Source organism: Bufo bufo, chromosome 1 (assembly GCF_905171765.1).
Source record: "Bufo bufo chromosome 1, aBufBuf1.1, whole genome shotgun sequence".
Lineage (NCBI taxonomy): Eukaryota > Metazoa > Chordata > Amphibia > Anura > Bufonidae > Bufo > Bufo bufo.
Genome location: NC_053389.1, coordinates 193,689,185 through 193,705,397, shown reverse-complemented (window position 1 = coordinate 193,705,397; position 16,213 = coordinate 193,689,185). Strand labels below are relative to the sequence as shown.

Here is a 16,213-nt window from a genome sequence, read left to right as displayed (position 1 = left end):
TAAGAAATTTCATGAGGATCATCCCAAGAAGCTGTCACCTGAGTCCTTGGGTCCGGTGGCCCCACGTAAAAGGGGGGTACTGTCATGGCGCGGTCTAGGAGGCGGCACGTCCGGAGCCCGCATGCATCATCAGCGCGTCCAGAGTCGCCCGCGCTCCTGATAATACTATGCACGCCCCCTGCGCGTCTATGCGCATTCATGAGAATGGTTTTAGGGCTGAGCGCCGAGCTGATCACTTGGCGCTCGGCTGTGTAGTCTGTGTGGAGTCATGTGATGCTGGCCACTTCACATGACCCCTCTGGCTCCCTATTTAAACAGGCAGTCTGCTGGCCACAGATTGCCTGTTATTTAGGTTCCACCTGCGACTTTGTCTTTCCTGGCGTACTTACCTCCTGCTGAATTCCTGACGATCCTCTGCCTGCTCCTTGTTTACTTGCTGCTCTCCTGGTATTCTGACCCCGGCTTCCTCCTGACGATCCTCTGCTGACTCCTTTGGTACTTCACGACTCTCCTAGTATTTATGACCCCGGCTTCTCCTGACTATTCTCTGCTTGCTCCATTTGTACTTCGTAGCTTTCCTGGTATAGACTCGGTCCGTTCACATTCTGTTGTTTGTCTGGTCTGTCCTCCCTGCACTTATTCCAAGCTAGGGATTGCCGTCCAGTTGTCCCCTGTCATTAGGACTCGCGAGGCAAGGAGGCAGGGCCAGGGGTGAGGGTGGAGCGCAGTGGTCACTTCCCTCCCCCCTGTGTGTGTGTACGCGACCGTTACAGAATGTCCTAGGAACTGTTATACTGAAATGCTTGAAGCTTTATACAAGGCCATGCTTACCGCTTCACCTACCTCCAAAATGGTGATACAACAGACCATCCGTGTATTAAGTGCAGAACAGAACTTTGCTAATGAGACAGGAGAGATTTGCCGTGCTTGTATCAAAGGTAACCAACCAGTGATCCTGAAACCCAATACTGAAACACTCCTATGGTGCCGAGCCACTCTCAGAATCCAAGGTCAAGACTACCGAGCTCTAGTAGAACCTATCAACCTGGAAGACTATCCTCTAGTCCGAGCTGCAAGAAGCCTAGTGACTGTTTCCCAAGGTAAAGTGCCAATTTGTCTCCTGAACTTAACTAGTAGCAGTATAACCTTGACCAAGCACTACCCTGTTGCTCAACTGATTCAAGTCACTTTTCAAGATGTTATCAGTGTATCAGCAGCTACGATTGAACAGTCTACTCAGAAGCTGAATACTCAAGATCATACCCCAAATACATTATGGTGGAAAGAACTCCATGTGGGAGATACTTCTACACCTGAGGAACAAATTGAAGGAGTCTTAAAAGTCGTGAAGGAACATCATTAAGCCTTCAGTAAATATCCTTCAGATTATGGAGAGGTCAGTGTAATCAAGCACACCATCCCTACCGGTTCACACCCTCCAATCAAAGAAAGGTACAGGCCTATACCACCAACTATGTACCAATCTGTGAAAAAGATGATCTAGGAGATGAAGGATTCAAAAATCATCAAAGACAGCCATAGTCCATGGGCTGCACCTCTAGTCCTTGTCTGAAAGAAAGATGGTAACATTCGGTTCTGTGTCGACTACAGGAAGATTAACAGCATAACCCACAAGGATGCCTAATGTTTACCAAGAATCAGGGAGTCCTTGACAGCATTACGATCCTAAGCTTACTTTTCTATTCTAGATTTAACCAGTGGTTACTGGCAGGTACCCATGGCTCCTGAAGACCGTGAAAAAACAGCATTTACTACCCCTATGGGCCTATTTGAATTTAACTACATGCCCTTTGGACTTTGCAATGCACCTGGGACTTTCCAAAGGTTAATGGAACGCTGTTTAGGCCACAAGAACTTTGAAACTGTCTTGTTATACCTAAATGATGTCATCATCTACTCTAAATCCTATGAAGACCACTTAAAAGATCTTGCAGAAGTTTTTCAAGTCCTCATCAAGCACGTACCCAAGATCAAACCTCTAAGTGCTACCTACTAAAACCAGATGTCAAGTACCTGAGACATGTTTGTTCTGAAGATGTCAAGCCAGATCCAGAGAAGATAGCTGCAGTCCAGAATTGGCCTACTCCTACCACAGTAAGAGTTGAGAAGTTTTTTTAGTTTTGCAGGATACTACAGACGTTTCATCCCTCACTTTGCCCAGATTGTCGAACCGATACAAGAACTTCTGAGAGGACATACCAAGAAGTACCAGAAAGCCCAGATACCAATCGAACAGAATGAAGACAGAGATACCGCTTTCCACATCCTGAAGAAGAAGTTGACCGAACCACCTGTCTTAGGCTATCCAGATTACCAACAATCATTCCATCTCTACACTGATGCCAGTAAAAAAGGCCTGGGAGCTGCCCTGTCTCAACTGCAAGAAGGTAGGGAGAGAGTAATTGCTTATGCCAGCAGATCTCTTAAGGGTGCCAAGAGAAATGACTAGAACTACAGTTCCTTCAAGCTGGAATTCCTCGCACTCGTGTGGGCTGTCACAGAAAAATTTTAAGACTACTTCACAGCAATATAATTTGTGGCCTATACTGATAACAGCCCACTGGCTCACCTCAACACAGCCAAGTTAGGAGCCTTGGAACAAAGATGGGCCTCACGTCTTGCCAACTACAACTTTGTGGTCAAGTACAGAACAGGCAAGTCAAATGGAAACTCAGATGCCTTATCCCGTCTGCCTACTAGAGAAGACCCTACTGAACAGCAAGACATATGGGAAGAAGTAGAGATGCCGGCTTTCTACAAACAATTTGCCCAACAAGATGTTATCACTATCAAAAGCCAAGATAAAGAAGTACTCAACTTCCAACAGCATAGAAATCCATAACCGCAAGTTGAGAAGGAAAGATAAAATTGCAAGCCAAGAGTCGAGTATTAGGCGAGCTACAAGATTTCTTCACTAGTGGAAGAACACCAGAAAGATTCCGCAGAAATAATGCAGATCCAGAGCTACTTAAGCTATGGAGACACAGAAAGCAACTTTTCATGCAGAAAGGACTAATGTTAAGAAGAACCCTAGATCCTGTCACCAATGATCAGCTGCATCAAATTATACTGTACCACGCCGAGATGCCAGAATCGTCAAACAGCCAAAACCACTGCAAACTTTTTCTGGAAGAATTTCCTGTTGCCCTATGAATGCACTGAAAAGATTCTCGCAGACCAAGGATCTGCCTTTCAATCCCAACTCTTCCATGAACTATGTTCACTTCACAATTGTCAGAAGATGAGAACAACAGCTTACCATCCTCAAGGTAACGGACTTTGTGAGAAAATGAACCAAACCTTGATTGAAATGTTGAGAGCTGTACCACCTGCTAAAAGAACTGATTGGCCAGCTCCACTACCTCAACTGATGTATCTTTACAACAATACCATCCATTGTTCTACTGGATAGATCCCATATTACCTTATGTTTGGCTGTCAAGGCAGATTACCTGCATATCTCACCTTAGATGTCCAGATCCGCATGGCGAATGAACGCCAAAAGCAACAGAAAGACGTCTGCAATAGCAGAACGCTTCAAAATTGGTAAACATGTGTGGCTGAAAAATAATCATCGCACTAGTAAGCTGGATTGTAAATGGGAAAGAGGACCCTACACCATAACAGCTATTCCTAATCCTTAAACTGATATCTACGAAATCACCAAAGAGAACAGAGCTCCACAAATAGTGCATCGCAACCGTCTCAAGCTGTGTTTGAAAGAAGTGGTCCAAGAAGAGACTCCATCCACAGAACAATTGTCCGAAAAGTCACCTGATCCAGTGGAACCAACACCATCTATTGGAAAACTATTATTAGACCCAGATCCCCTACAGTGTATCCTTACACCGTGGCTTAACTTTCTTGTTCCCACAAAGACTAATACAGCCCCACTTCAGTCAGAAGAACTACTTAGTGAAGGATCCTCGGTAGCTCAAGATGAACCAAGTTACCTAGAGCCAAGGCCTGTAGAGTCACAGCCACTTCGGAGATCCGACCGGCCTACCAAGGGGAAACCACCTGCCCGATACCAGGATTAACTTTTATTGCATTCCCGCATCATTTGGAGCGACAGAGCCGGGGTAAGAGACTCATTGCCTTGACTATTTGCCTTACTCTAAGGACTCTCTAAAGACTCCTTTGCCCCTGTTTTGCAACATTCAAGTCATGTGCCCGTAAATGGACTTTTACGTACTAAAGCCATCCGTGATGTTCTACAACCATCATGCATCATGCCCAGGGAATGGACTCATGCCCTGTAAGCCTCCTGAGAAATTTACTTTTTTTCTACATTATGGACTATCCTGGTCTTTACTGTTCGCTGTGCCAGGTCAGCGCCCCCAGATCCCCAGTTACAAGAGAAACTACGGCCCTTGTCATCCATGCTATCTTGTGATGTTCCTGTTTTATATGCCTAACCCAATTCTCTTATAGCCAAAGAAGAGAGAACACAAGAATGGGATAATGGTACTGTGTATATGCACGCATGCTCTTTTTGTATTTTTCAGGTGATGCATCGTCATGGCAAGAGTGCGCCGAGGACGGCTTACATTAAAGTAGGGGAAATGAAGTGTCCTGAAACACACTGCTTAATACTGTGATTGTGTTTCATAAAAATGTGCTTGTGCCTGAGTTCCCATAAAGTTGCACAGGGAGGGGGAGGTTCTAACAAGCCTCCCAGGGCTGACTCTGCCCTGCTCTCTGGAGAGGAGGAGAAGAAGGAGAGTGTGATGTATGTGGGAAAAGCTGCACCTCAGCAGCCATTTTAGAGAGTTATCAAAACTCCAGAGTTAGTTCCATGTACCAGCCCATAGAAGGAAAAGATTACAGAAGATCTAGGCAACCCAGAGAGGGAGTAAGAATATTGTCAAAGGAAGGTAATTGTTTATCAGGCTCTAGTATACATTGCATTTGGTGGAGAGATTCTAAGCTACCAGCTGCCCACCATAACCAAAGACAGAAAGGCCACCTGTCAGGAGATAGTATTCCTAGAGAGGATACAGAAGTACATGTATATGACTATACAGTACAGCAGAGATAGTACATCCCTCCAGCCTGGAGAAACAAGGGAGAAAGATTGAGTGCTCTAGCATAAAACTACCCCTTATGCAGCTTTTAGAGAACTAATCTGAGCCATTGTAGAAGCTGCCTTGCTGTAAATGACTTTTGCGCACATTGATGACTTTTGGATCAGCTTCAGTAAAGTACTGGGAATTTGTTAAGAGAACTGGTCTCCTTATTGTGCGAACTTATCACCTATTTGCACCTTACGGTGCTAGCATCACGAACACCAGGGACCTGCCTCCACGGCACCTTAAACCCACACCACCAAGGGCACTTCAACCACCATCTGGCGGGAGTCCCTGGACAGCAGAGTGTGCCCCGAAGGAACTGGTGCTGTCCTTTCATTCACTGCATGCCGGCCCAGGGAGAGCTACTAACCGTGAGTAAAACTGCTACTACCCCCATCGGCCCACCATCACTCACACATATTGCGCATGCAGACTGGTCGTTGCACCTGCTCCTCACCAATCACGTACAAATCCCTGATTCTCTTATTGGTCTTTTGATTCCCAACTGTTAACTTCCCAAGGATGGGGTCATGTGTGCCGCTGAAGCCCATGACTGGCCTCAGCAGTGACATGTCCCAAGTGACATGTCACTGCTTGGTCATGTGCCGCTTGAGGACACATCACCACTGAGGCTAGTTATTGGCATATGTGACCCTGTCCATGTGGAAGTTGCCAAACAGGGAAGGAAAGACCAGTGAATAGAGACAGGGAGCTGGAATAGAGTGGTGGGGGGGGGGGGGGGGGGGGGGCACATCTGGTGAGTATGGATTTTTTCACAAATACAGCTGACTGGGGAGAATTTTTTTTAAAAAAAAGCTGGAAACCCCTTTAAGGATCACAATTATGGTTGTTGTCATGGTATTAGCAAAGTTTCTTGGTTATATAAGAGCCAGATTTTTTTAACCATAAGAATACAGCAGTCTCATATAGTTGCTTTTTCTAACTATCTTCCAGCTAATACAAAAGATAACACAAGTTATAATAACATTAAAAAAAACATTTTCTGTTTTTAATTAGAAAAATAGCTTTATGTGCGGGTTAGAAAATCTGTAAAGTAAAAAGAAATTATCTACAAATAAATAACTTAGTTTGGGAATCAGCAATCACATGCCGTTCTAGGCAGTATGTCCTTTATCCAGAAATATCTATGCTTAAAGTGCAATCCCATCATGCACTTGGAGATAGCGATGCTCAATGCTGTTTCCCTGGAAGTCAGACAGTTTATAGGCACAAGTCTTTACAGGCCTTGATAGAAGCCAGGTAAGTGAGTGTTTTTGGTTCAAGTTCTTCTATTTACATGGAGAATTCGCTCCACTTTCAGTCAGTTGCCATGATTCATGGGTTTCTACATTCTTCAAAAAAAGTTCATCTGTGCATTGTGGCTTTGGAGTAGTTGACTGAACAAATAAAACACAAGATACAATGCAAATACATCACGAGGAATCCCAATTATCAGTGATTTAACTAACAAATTATAAAGCTAGTCTGGAGTGACTCCATCTTAAATATTACTACTACTAGCAATTGGAGGTAGATACATATAAATATTGCATAACCGGGGGTGACTGTATGGGCCATTGTTTGGAAACCATTAGTCATTTTATAACTATATCGACCATATGGTGGTGGTAGTGCATGAAGTGATGGGTCATTATAGCTGGTGAGACATGGAGTGCCCAGGTCCAGTAGTAGCACTAAAGTAGGGTGACTAAATGGGCCATTGGTGTATTTATACTGTAGGTCCCTAAATGGCAGTGTATGTTGGGAAAGTAGTTGTAGCTGCTGGGGTTTAGACTGTTCAGGTCTAGTAGAGTAAGGCAACTATATAGCTGGGGAAACTGTATGGGAAACAGCAATCATTGGTTATTTTATTAAGGCCTCATGCACATGACCGGATCACACATGGATCCATTCATTTCTATGGTTCCACAAAAAATGCGGACAGCAAAGAGATATCATCCATGTGCTTTTCGTATCCGTCTGGCCATTCCGCAAATTATAGAACATGTCCTATACTTGTCTGCTTTGTGCACAAGAATAGCCAGTTCTAGTACAAAAATTCAGCATGCATATGGCCGTTATCCGCATTTTGTAGATCTGTGGGTTGCAGACTGCAAAATGGACATGGTCCTGTGCATTAGGCCTAAAGGGGTTTTCCCTGTATTTTATACTGATGACCTGTGCTCAGGATAGGTCACCAGTATGTGATCGGTGGGGGTCCTACAGTCCACAACCCCGATGATCAACTGTTTGAAGAGGCTGCGGCACCAGTCAGCATCGGGGTCTCCTCACAGCTTACCAGGCACAGAGCTGTCCATTAAATAGGGGCCATGCTTAGTATTGCAGCTCAGCAATGGGAATAAGCTATGCCTAGGCCATATGACTGATGAAGGTGACATCGCTGGCCTAGAAAGAGGCCGTGGTGCTCATCGAAGTGCCACAGCCTCTTCAAACCGCTGATCGGCAAGGGTGCCAGGAGTATCCTGTGGATAGGTCATCACTCTTAAACACTTGGACAAGCCCATTAATTGTCTGGACTAGTGCAATGACGGTAGTGCATGTAAAGTAGTTGCTCAAGCTCAGTAGAGTAAAGGCGGTCATTCACCTCCAACAGATGCTGGTTCAGTAGACAGGTATTTCTTTCAACTCCCCATAATGATGCATGTTAGGCTTATTTGAGGATGCATGTGTTATTAATATGGAGAAGAGAATAAGCTGCTTCTAGACACCTATGCAGTGGTTTAGCTCCCATTCCCTTGAGAACAAAAGGATTGGACATATTATGATTAGGGATGAGCGAATTGACTTCGGATGCTTCATCTGAAGTCGATTCGCTTATCCCTAATTATGATCCAACATGGCCGACCTTCCCCTATCTGCTATTGGGGGAAAATGAGGACTCCACTCATACACATTAGAAGGTCGGCTGGTCCCATTGAATTGGGAGGTATGGCCTACATTGAGCATTGCACATGTGGGGTGACTGTATTAGATATTGGATGTTTCTTAGCTGTATGGACCAGCATTGGTCCCTGACTGGAAGTGAATGTTGAGAAAGTAGATGTAGCTGGTGGTTCATAGTCTACCCTGGTCCACTGGAGGGTTTACTCATGGTTTATATCTATTAGTAGCAGCCAATATAGCGGGCAGATGAGATGCTTCGATGAAAATGTGAATAGGTCACAGTGCTCTTACTATAATCTGACAACCAATACAATGGCCCATCTCTGTCACTGAGGTACTAAGCCACAAAAGGCTTTTTGATGTATATATTATTCAGAGATTTTCTTTGCTTTTTGCACTATGCAGTGTCTGTCTGGGTCTGTTTACTCTTGGATCCATTAGTAGAATGAATATGGCAGTGAGGTTCAGTCCTTTATGTAGCCTGGAGCAAAAGAAAGCTCTCAGCAAACAGTGCCTTTTCAGATCCATAAAAAGAGATGGGGATTTCAGTATACAATAGGTCTCTCTTAAAAGCCCTTTTCCAGAGGTGGATTTGTGATCCCTCTGAGTTAGAATCAAAGAGCGTGTAGCAAACCCAAAGCCTCATGAATAGGAGCTTACCACTCACCCCTCAACATGCCAAAAATACTGATTTTACCAAACATATGACCCTCCTAAATACAAAAGGTCCAAAGAGAGCAAAAATACATATCTATCTACAAAGTCCCATATAAATAACGGTCTCCACATATTCCATGAAACTTTTCCTGTCCCGATGAGAAATATTGTTGCGAGAATTTTATTCAAAGCCGGATCCCACCATTGACCTAAAGGACAGAGAAGAAAAAAGTCAATGTAGATAGCAAAGTATATTAAAGAAAGTCTAAAATAAAAACAATAGATAACCACCATGGACGACGGCCATTGAAGTAAAAGAGCTGCAATAAACATATTTTTCCAATCCCCTTTATTGATCATCCTGTTTTCAGTTATGTGTTCTTGGAAAGGTGGGAGGCAAACGATAAGGCCACTATTATAGCTCCCTTAGGGCCCCAACACAATATGGCTCTGTACAATTTTACAAATGCCTTCAATTTCTTGGACGCATACAGAGTTAGATTTTTTAACAAATGCTCATATGTGGCAATGATACCAAATTTGGATAAGGGTATATCCACATGTGCTGAAGATCTTCAGCATTTGCAAAAGCAGCAAAGTGGGTGAGATTTAAAAAACAATCTCATGCACATGCTGTAAAAATGTTACACTCCAGAACCCACATATGGCATGTGATGCAGATTTTCAGTCTGCAGCATGTCAATTTAATCCCCATTCACACAACACTATTTTTATTCAGCATCCGATCCACATTTTTTTTCGTATCGGATGGGAACCCATTTAATTTTCAGTTTTGCATTGCAAAGGTTGAAAGCCGCGGGTAAAACCTGCAGCATAAAACTGACCCGGACTGAAAAACTGCAGCGCAGGTCAGTTTGTGGGTTTTCTCCGCAGTATGTGGATGACATTTCTTCCATTTCATCAACTGTGCTTGCACTGTAAACGCTCCACTGCAGAGAATCCCCAGCGTTTACGTTACTTGGGAACCCAACTAAATATATTCATATCTCTTATGTCAAGGAATACATGCCTATGGAACCACTGGACATTTGGAAATATAAGGGTATGGCCACACGTTCAGGTTTCCTGATGCAGTTTTGGAAGCCAAAATCAGGAGTGGATCATAACAAATGGGAAAGTACAAAGGACAGTTACGACTCAAAACTGTATTGAGAAACCTGAACCTGTGACTGCACCTTTCACCATGTATGATCCAACACAGAGATAGGACAGGTGGTGAGAAATGGGGGACCATAGACTAGTTACTCCCAACCTTATTACCATACACATTTTCCGCCAAAAATTCCAAAGGGCCAGACTCTTCCTACCTCAAGGAGGCTTGGTGTAGGGGTCGGTGAAGCTTTCTAGAATTCCTGCTTAGCACTGTACTCAGCCTTATGTGGGTTGACTGTTTAGTCAAGCATAAATGAGCAGGCTGAGATCAGTTTGTCATCTTCTCTGTATGGGGATTTTCACACATCACGGATTTGTTGAAGAAATTCCTGTGACTGCCCCATTGATCTGAATAGGGCTTGCAGAAATCCGTAAACGTGCTGCAGAAATCACCCCATTCAAATGTGAGAAACTGATTTTCGTCTTGCAGAATTTTCTGTAGTCATTCAGCCACGTGTGAACATGGACCAAACAGTGATAGGTCTTGTGGCTTTTGTGTTCTGGGGAAACACTGCAAATTAAGTAGAAGCTAATGCTTTCTGCCTGCTTGATTCCTGTGTAAGCAATTTTCATACCGATGATCAGGATCTATTAAATAAGACATTCCTGTGTAAATATTTTGTTGACATATGGACTGTAAAGGTGGGGGGGGTCTCTTGCTTGGAACCCCCTTCTACGAGTCAGAAAGAAGGGGGAAATAGGACATCATTGTATTACATGTAAGGCCATTCGTCTGAAATTCCTGGCCGAAAAAATCTACTTTCATTCTGTAGAGACAACCCCTTTAAGAAAATGACGTTATGGATAGCTAGATATTAGGAATAAAGTGGGTTTAGTTGAACTGAAAGGTCCCAATGAAATTCTTAAAACTTCAGAGATAGAAAAGAACCTGAGATTCCAAAGGAAGATAAAGAAAACAGTGAAATTCTTAGTCACGAGGGATAAAGTCAGCAAATAATGCTACTCTTAAGAATGAAGACCTGGTGCATTAGACTCCAAGAAGAAAGGAGCTCGGTAAACAGAAGCAGACTTCCAATGAAAGGAAAAGAGTGTCAGCAAACAGGACCTCAGGGCACGGTCTGCCATGAGACCTAGCTCTTCTGATGCTAAGAAGAGGCACCAGTCTGTGGATGCCTCAGTAGTCAGTACCCAATATCCCTACGCCTGCAATTTATTTCTTACATAAATCAAGTGTTAGCAAGACAAAGTGATAAAAAGAGTACTAAAAGAATAATTAAAGGGAACCTTCTTTAAAGCGCTTCTGTCAGTATTAAATCAGGCATACAGCATGGTAGGGTTGATCATGCTAATAAAAACAATACCTTTATTATGAAAGGCTCCATTGCTGAGAAAAACACATATTTATTTACATGCTAATGATCTAACAGGGGCACTGAGGGGCTGGCCAAAGCCCTTGGAGCAACAGTTTGTTGCAGCCCCTTCACATTCAGTCCCTCCCTCTTCCCCTGGGATGACAGTGCTGGGATGACAGTTTCCTGATCTCAGAGTTTAGTCTGCAGCAGGAGATACACTGATCAAGCGCTGAGACTGGGGGATACAGCGCAGGCCCAGATGTCAGTTCTCAGCATTTGGAGAGCAGCAGAAGAACACAGAAAAAACGCTGAGAAAGGGACAGCAGGCACAAGAAAACATGGCTATACCCAATGTCTAGGTGAAGGGACTCCAACAAACTGTTGCTATGAGGACTTTGGCCAGCCCCTTGGTGCTCCAGTTAGGTCATTGGAATGTAAATAAGAATGTGTAAAAAATGTAAACTAAATTCTCAGCTATGGCACTATGGATATTCATAATAAAAATAATGGGGGTCATTTACTAACTGATATACACCATATCTGTTGCAGATTGTGGCGCAAAGGTTATTTGCGCCGCAACCTGTGACTTTTCCCTTTTCATGCCAGGTCTAAAAAAGAGGCGTGATGTGGGCAGGGAAGGGGCGGGCCACCAGACCCATCTCATTTATCATTTTCTAAGCCCAGTTTAGGCATAGAAAATGTTCTAAATCTACGCCAGCAAGGAAGCAGGCAAAGTTTTAGACCGGCGGTGGATGCGCCAAAGTTATGTAGTGGCCAGAGCCTCCACATGACTGGCGGATCCACCGACAGCACAGGGGTTATTAAGATCGGCACATAAAACGCTAGTCTTGATATACCCCCGTTTTTATCAACCTGGTTTGATAGGGTTCATCATGTTGATATAGACTCTTTAATTGTGGGTCCCTTTATCTTTTGAGGCACAATTAGATCCAGCAGGAAGAAGAAGTAGAAGTCCTTGCTTTATACTTCTCATTCCTTTTCAACTAACTTTCTACTTTGACTCAAAAAGTGAATAAAAAACTGCCACAAAAACCTATGTATGACACTAGCCTTGGGGCACCTTTCACAGTCCCTAACATAAAGGGACCTGTCCTGCTAACAGGGTTCCTTTAACATGCCTCTGCTGTCCTTTGTAGGTGCCCAGGTCAGAGTGGTAGCTTGGCTGTCTATACCTGGGGTAAAGATTCAGCTTGCTGGACATTGGTTACCTAATCCTTGTTTATGACCAGCTTTTCACCTCTCCTGCCTCCCATTAATGATGCCAGTGGATTAACAGGTGAAAGTATATGTGGGATAAATGTGTAGGGTTCATTAGAGTCAGCTTTTCAGAGTTGCCCGAGTGCTCTACCAGAGGTTATTGTAGGGTAACCCCAAGTCTAGGTGTATTTTTTTCCTAGCATTACTACAAAAGGAAGACTAGATGCCTTGCTGCCATAATGTGTCTTTGTAGGTAACACCATGGTATAGGTGAGTCAGGCCCGTGTATGCTCTACAGGAATTTTTCAACAGCAATTGCCTCAAGCCCCTTTACCTGGCACTCAGTGCCCCCATTCTAGCTATGGCCCACTTCTATTGTAACCATGGCATTAAACCATCGCAACTGCTGACTTTAAAGGGGTTCCCTGTGATTTTTAATATTGATGACCTAGTAAATTATTTGATTCCCCATGAAATAACAATTCTGGAGCTGTTTCTTATTTCTACTGTTATTCCTCCGCAAAATTTAGAAATAAGTTGACAACTTGGTGTTACCAGTTGGGGTTGTTTTCCTACACACTCTGTCACCATCAAATCAGTGCTGATAGTGTTAGACTGCACATACTGTATATACACCCATTTGACAAGAAGAATGGTAAGACCTAGTTGTCAAAATATTCCTAAATTTATAGGAGGAATAATAGAGGCATGGAATAATTCAGAGTTCTAAAAAAAGAAGCTTGGGAATTCTATAAGTACTTACTAAAACAGACGTGTCAGGAGAGTCCCTCTTAATAGTGTCAGCCATAAGAAGATTACCAATGTGGGACCCTCTTTATTTTCTGTTGGCCAAAGCAGAGAGTCAATGCAAAGAGCATTGTTGATGTGGGCCACTGCCATTTGCACATTACACAGATGTCTATTGATCTCAAAGTAGTGTAGTGTTTCCCATGCTGTAAAGGACGTGATCAATGGCAGAGACTTTCCCTCTGAAATAAAAAAGCACAACAGCCCCCTCACCCCACCCCAATAGACAGCCGTGTGCACATTACAGTGTCTGCTACTGAGATGCCACCAATACCTATTACCATCTATTAGCGATGAAGAACATATTAATAAAAAATATTATCTTCACACTTTTATTTCATCTATGAAAGTCATCTATAAATATGTCCTTGAGTCTTCTTCTTATGGATAAAAGTTCTGTGCTTCTTAATTAGATCTGTATCTGGTAAAGCTGGATGCCAATGTGGTCACCATCCTATATCCCAAGGTGGTTGTCACCCATTCCTGGCTGGCAAATGTATGCAACAATGTGGTTTGCCATTCAGGACCCATGGAAAGCTGGTTCACAACCGATGCACTTCACATCCTAATTGCTATCTTTCTTGACAAGGGTCAAGACTAATGGAGCTTGTTAAAGTATGCTGGGATTTATAATCCCCTACTGATTGGCAAATTATCATTACAATACTTCCTATCCGGCTTTGAAATGTCATTGACAAACATCTACAGACACGTTCAGGTACACAATCTGTATTCAGTTGGTACATTCATATGCAAGGGTGTAACTACCTAGTATGGACCATAATACTGGCAGTAGTTCCCAATAGCTAAGGAAGCATCGGAGGTGAGGGACCTGAGCTGCTGCCATTGGAAATGCTGAGGTATCTAGGTGATGGTGGTGTAAGATTAATTACGTCTTCAGGAGAAGATGAGGTCATGCACAAGGTCCAGGCACCAGAGTGGAGACCATCATAATGAAAAGCCTTTCATTTTCTCATGGCATAGTGAGGTTAAATATTTTATTTTGCTATGGGACCCCTTGGTAACTTGATATCCCCTTTGCTTCAAGGACATGTGGGGATTTGTGGTACTGCAACACCTGGAAAGCCACAGTTTGGGGACCACAGATCTAGAGCAATCCAGATTACATAGATGATGAATGGGCTGTGAGCATGTTGGGTTCCAATACGTCTTATACACACGATGTATACATAGGAACAGAGGTTTGAAGTCTCTGTGGGTGTCATGAACCTAGAATCTGCAGTGTGGTGCTATTGTTGCATGTTCCTTGTACAGGTCCACATTTGTCCAATAATATACCTTATGCAGGACTGTACTTAGTTTACGGTAGGGGATTTTATAATGCATCTTTACATGGCTTAAACTACTTGTGAACACTCTAAGTGCAATTTATCTGATACTTCTGAATCTTCTAGAAATCTCTCCCTGTGTATGACCAACATAAAGTGACCAATGAAGCTGCTGATGGAGATGGATGCTGTAGGTGCCCACACATTATGATTCATACTATACAGCAATTTTGGTCCTGAGAAGTAGATCTTGGGGACACTGGCCACCGGAGCTTATTGTGCTTGTTTGGACCGAGCATGTCAGAGAGTACATAATGAACATGTGCTCTTGTTAGTTCAATAAACTTTATTTGTAATTTTCTTTTAACAGCCAACTCTGCCTCTTATACCCTTACCTAACACCTTAACTACGATGCTGCCCTAAGTAAGTGCTTAGTTTGCCTGCGTGGTAAATTGTTATTACAGGTGCACCTACCTCATTGTGAAGCTATCACCAGCCATGCAATGTCATGAACAAGTCTGCATCTGACACACTGCTGTCTTCCTGGGAACACTCTTCTGACGTATATGGGGAACAAGACCCTGGTGACAGAGGCATGGACCCTGAGTCCACTGAGCAGGTGCTGCCACATGGGGATAGTCCATCAGAGCTTGGTCCTCCTTGTGTCTCCACTCCTGATTGCCTATCCAGGAGAAGGCTTTGTAAAGCACTTATATACTCTACAGCGGACCGCAGGGTCTCCACTTTGCTCATCTTCTTATTTGGACCCTGAGCTTGGGGTACATGCTGTTTGAGTTTAGCAAAGCCAAGATTGACCAACTTCACCCTGTTCCTCTCCCTCTCATTGCGTCTTTCTGAAGTAGAGGAGATGATGCTCTTGGTGGTGCAGGACCCACTGCGTCGTTGACACCTCAGTCTTTGAGGAGATCCTGAATGTGTACCACTTTTGCGCATAGTCCTTGGTTGCCTCTCTGGGCGTCTCTGCTCTTCTGAGGTTTCCATAGATGTGAGGTGGAACAGGTGCTTTGCTCTTCAAGAAGGTTATCACAAAGGGTGTGAGACCACTGACTGCGTCCCTTGAAATGATCTGATTTGTTGCTTTGCCACCTGTACTGAGTCGTATCCTGCAATAAGCCAAGATCTGCAGAGAAGAGGTAACACCCCTCTCAGCCGGTCATGGCATGTCCCTGCTCATTTCTCTCATTCACTTCCTTGTGCACCACAGTGTATATCTCACTCCCAGCTCAATAACACCCCCTCCCACCAATCACCATATACTACTTTCACTAGAGATTTCTTTTCACTGACTGATCCCTCCTTCCTTTAAACTGTTTCAAGAAATCCTGAGAAGGGAGGGAAGCGAGAAAAAAAGTCCTGCCTGTTGGAGTCAGTGATGGACAGCAGTGTTTGCTGCTGTGTATGTTACAGTCTCTGTGCTATCAGTTGTACAGTGGAACATCTGCTGTACCAAAAATCATACTTATATTATGAGCATAAAATATTTGTCTCATGACTGGTGCAAATCAGAGAGCAAGCAATCACCAATAGCCCAAGAGTGGTCCTCTTCTCTATATAGCCACCAATACCGCCACTATTGCAGCTTCCACATGGTGCAGCTTTCTTAGGATCCTGAACTGTTCTATTTAAGACAAACAAGTATTTTGACTCTAGTAGTTTTATTACTACAGCTACAAGGTTGATTGATTATGGGATCTTATCACTGTGGGTCCGATTCTTTAGACCCCCCTACAAACAGCT

At 43.6% G+C, this 16,213-nt stretch overlaps 1 protein-coding gene across 2 annotated transcripts; it reads right to left on the bottom strand.

Annotated features, from left to right (window-relative positions):
* Positions 1-7,499: 7,499 nt before the first annotated feature.
* LOC120986909 (achaete-scute homolog 2-like) lies at positions 7,500-15,621 on the bottom strand. Of its 2 annotated transcripts, XR_005775840.1 has the most exons (3): positions 14,930-15,621; positions 13,122-13,200; positions 7,500-8,863 (listed from the first exon to the last, which is right to left on the bottom strand). XR_005775840.1 is itself a non-coding variant. In XM_040415594.1 (2 exons), the coding sequence occupies exon 1, from the start codon at positions 15,455-15,457 to the stop codon at positions 14,945-14,947; it is 513 nt and encodes a 170-aa protein (XP_040271528.1). In that variant the 5' UTR covers positions 15,458-15,621; the 3' UTR covers positions 7,500-8,863; positions 14,930-14,944. The 2 variants fall into 2 exon arrangements, 1 of the variants encoding a protein (XP_040271528.1); XM_040415594.1 differs by lacking the exon at positions 13,122-13,200.
* Between the last annotated feature and the right edge of the window lie 592 nt (positions 15,622-16,213).

Coding starts and splice junctions, on each gene's coding strand:
- LOC120986909 (XM_040415594.1), bottom strand. CDS start 15,457: ATGGAAACCTCAGAAGAGCAGAGACGCCCAGAGAGGCAACCAAGGACT.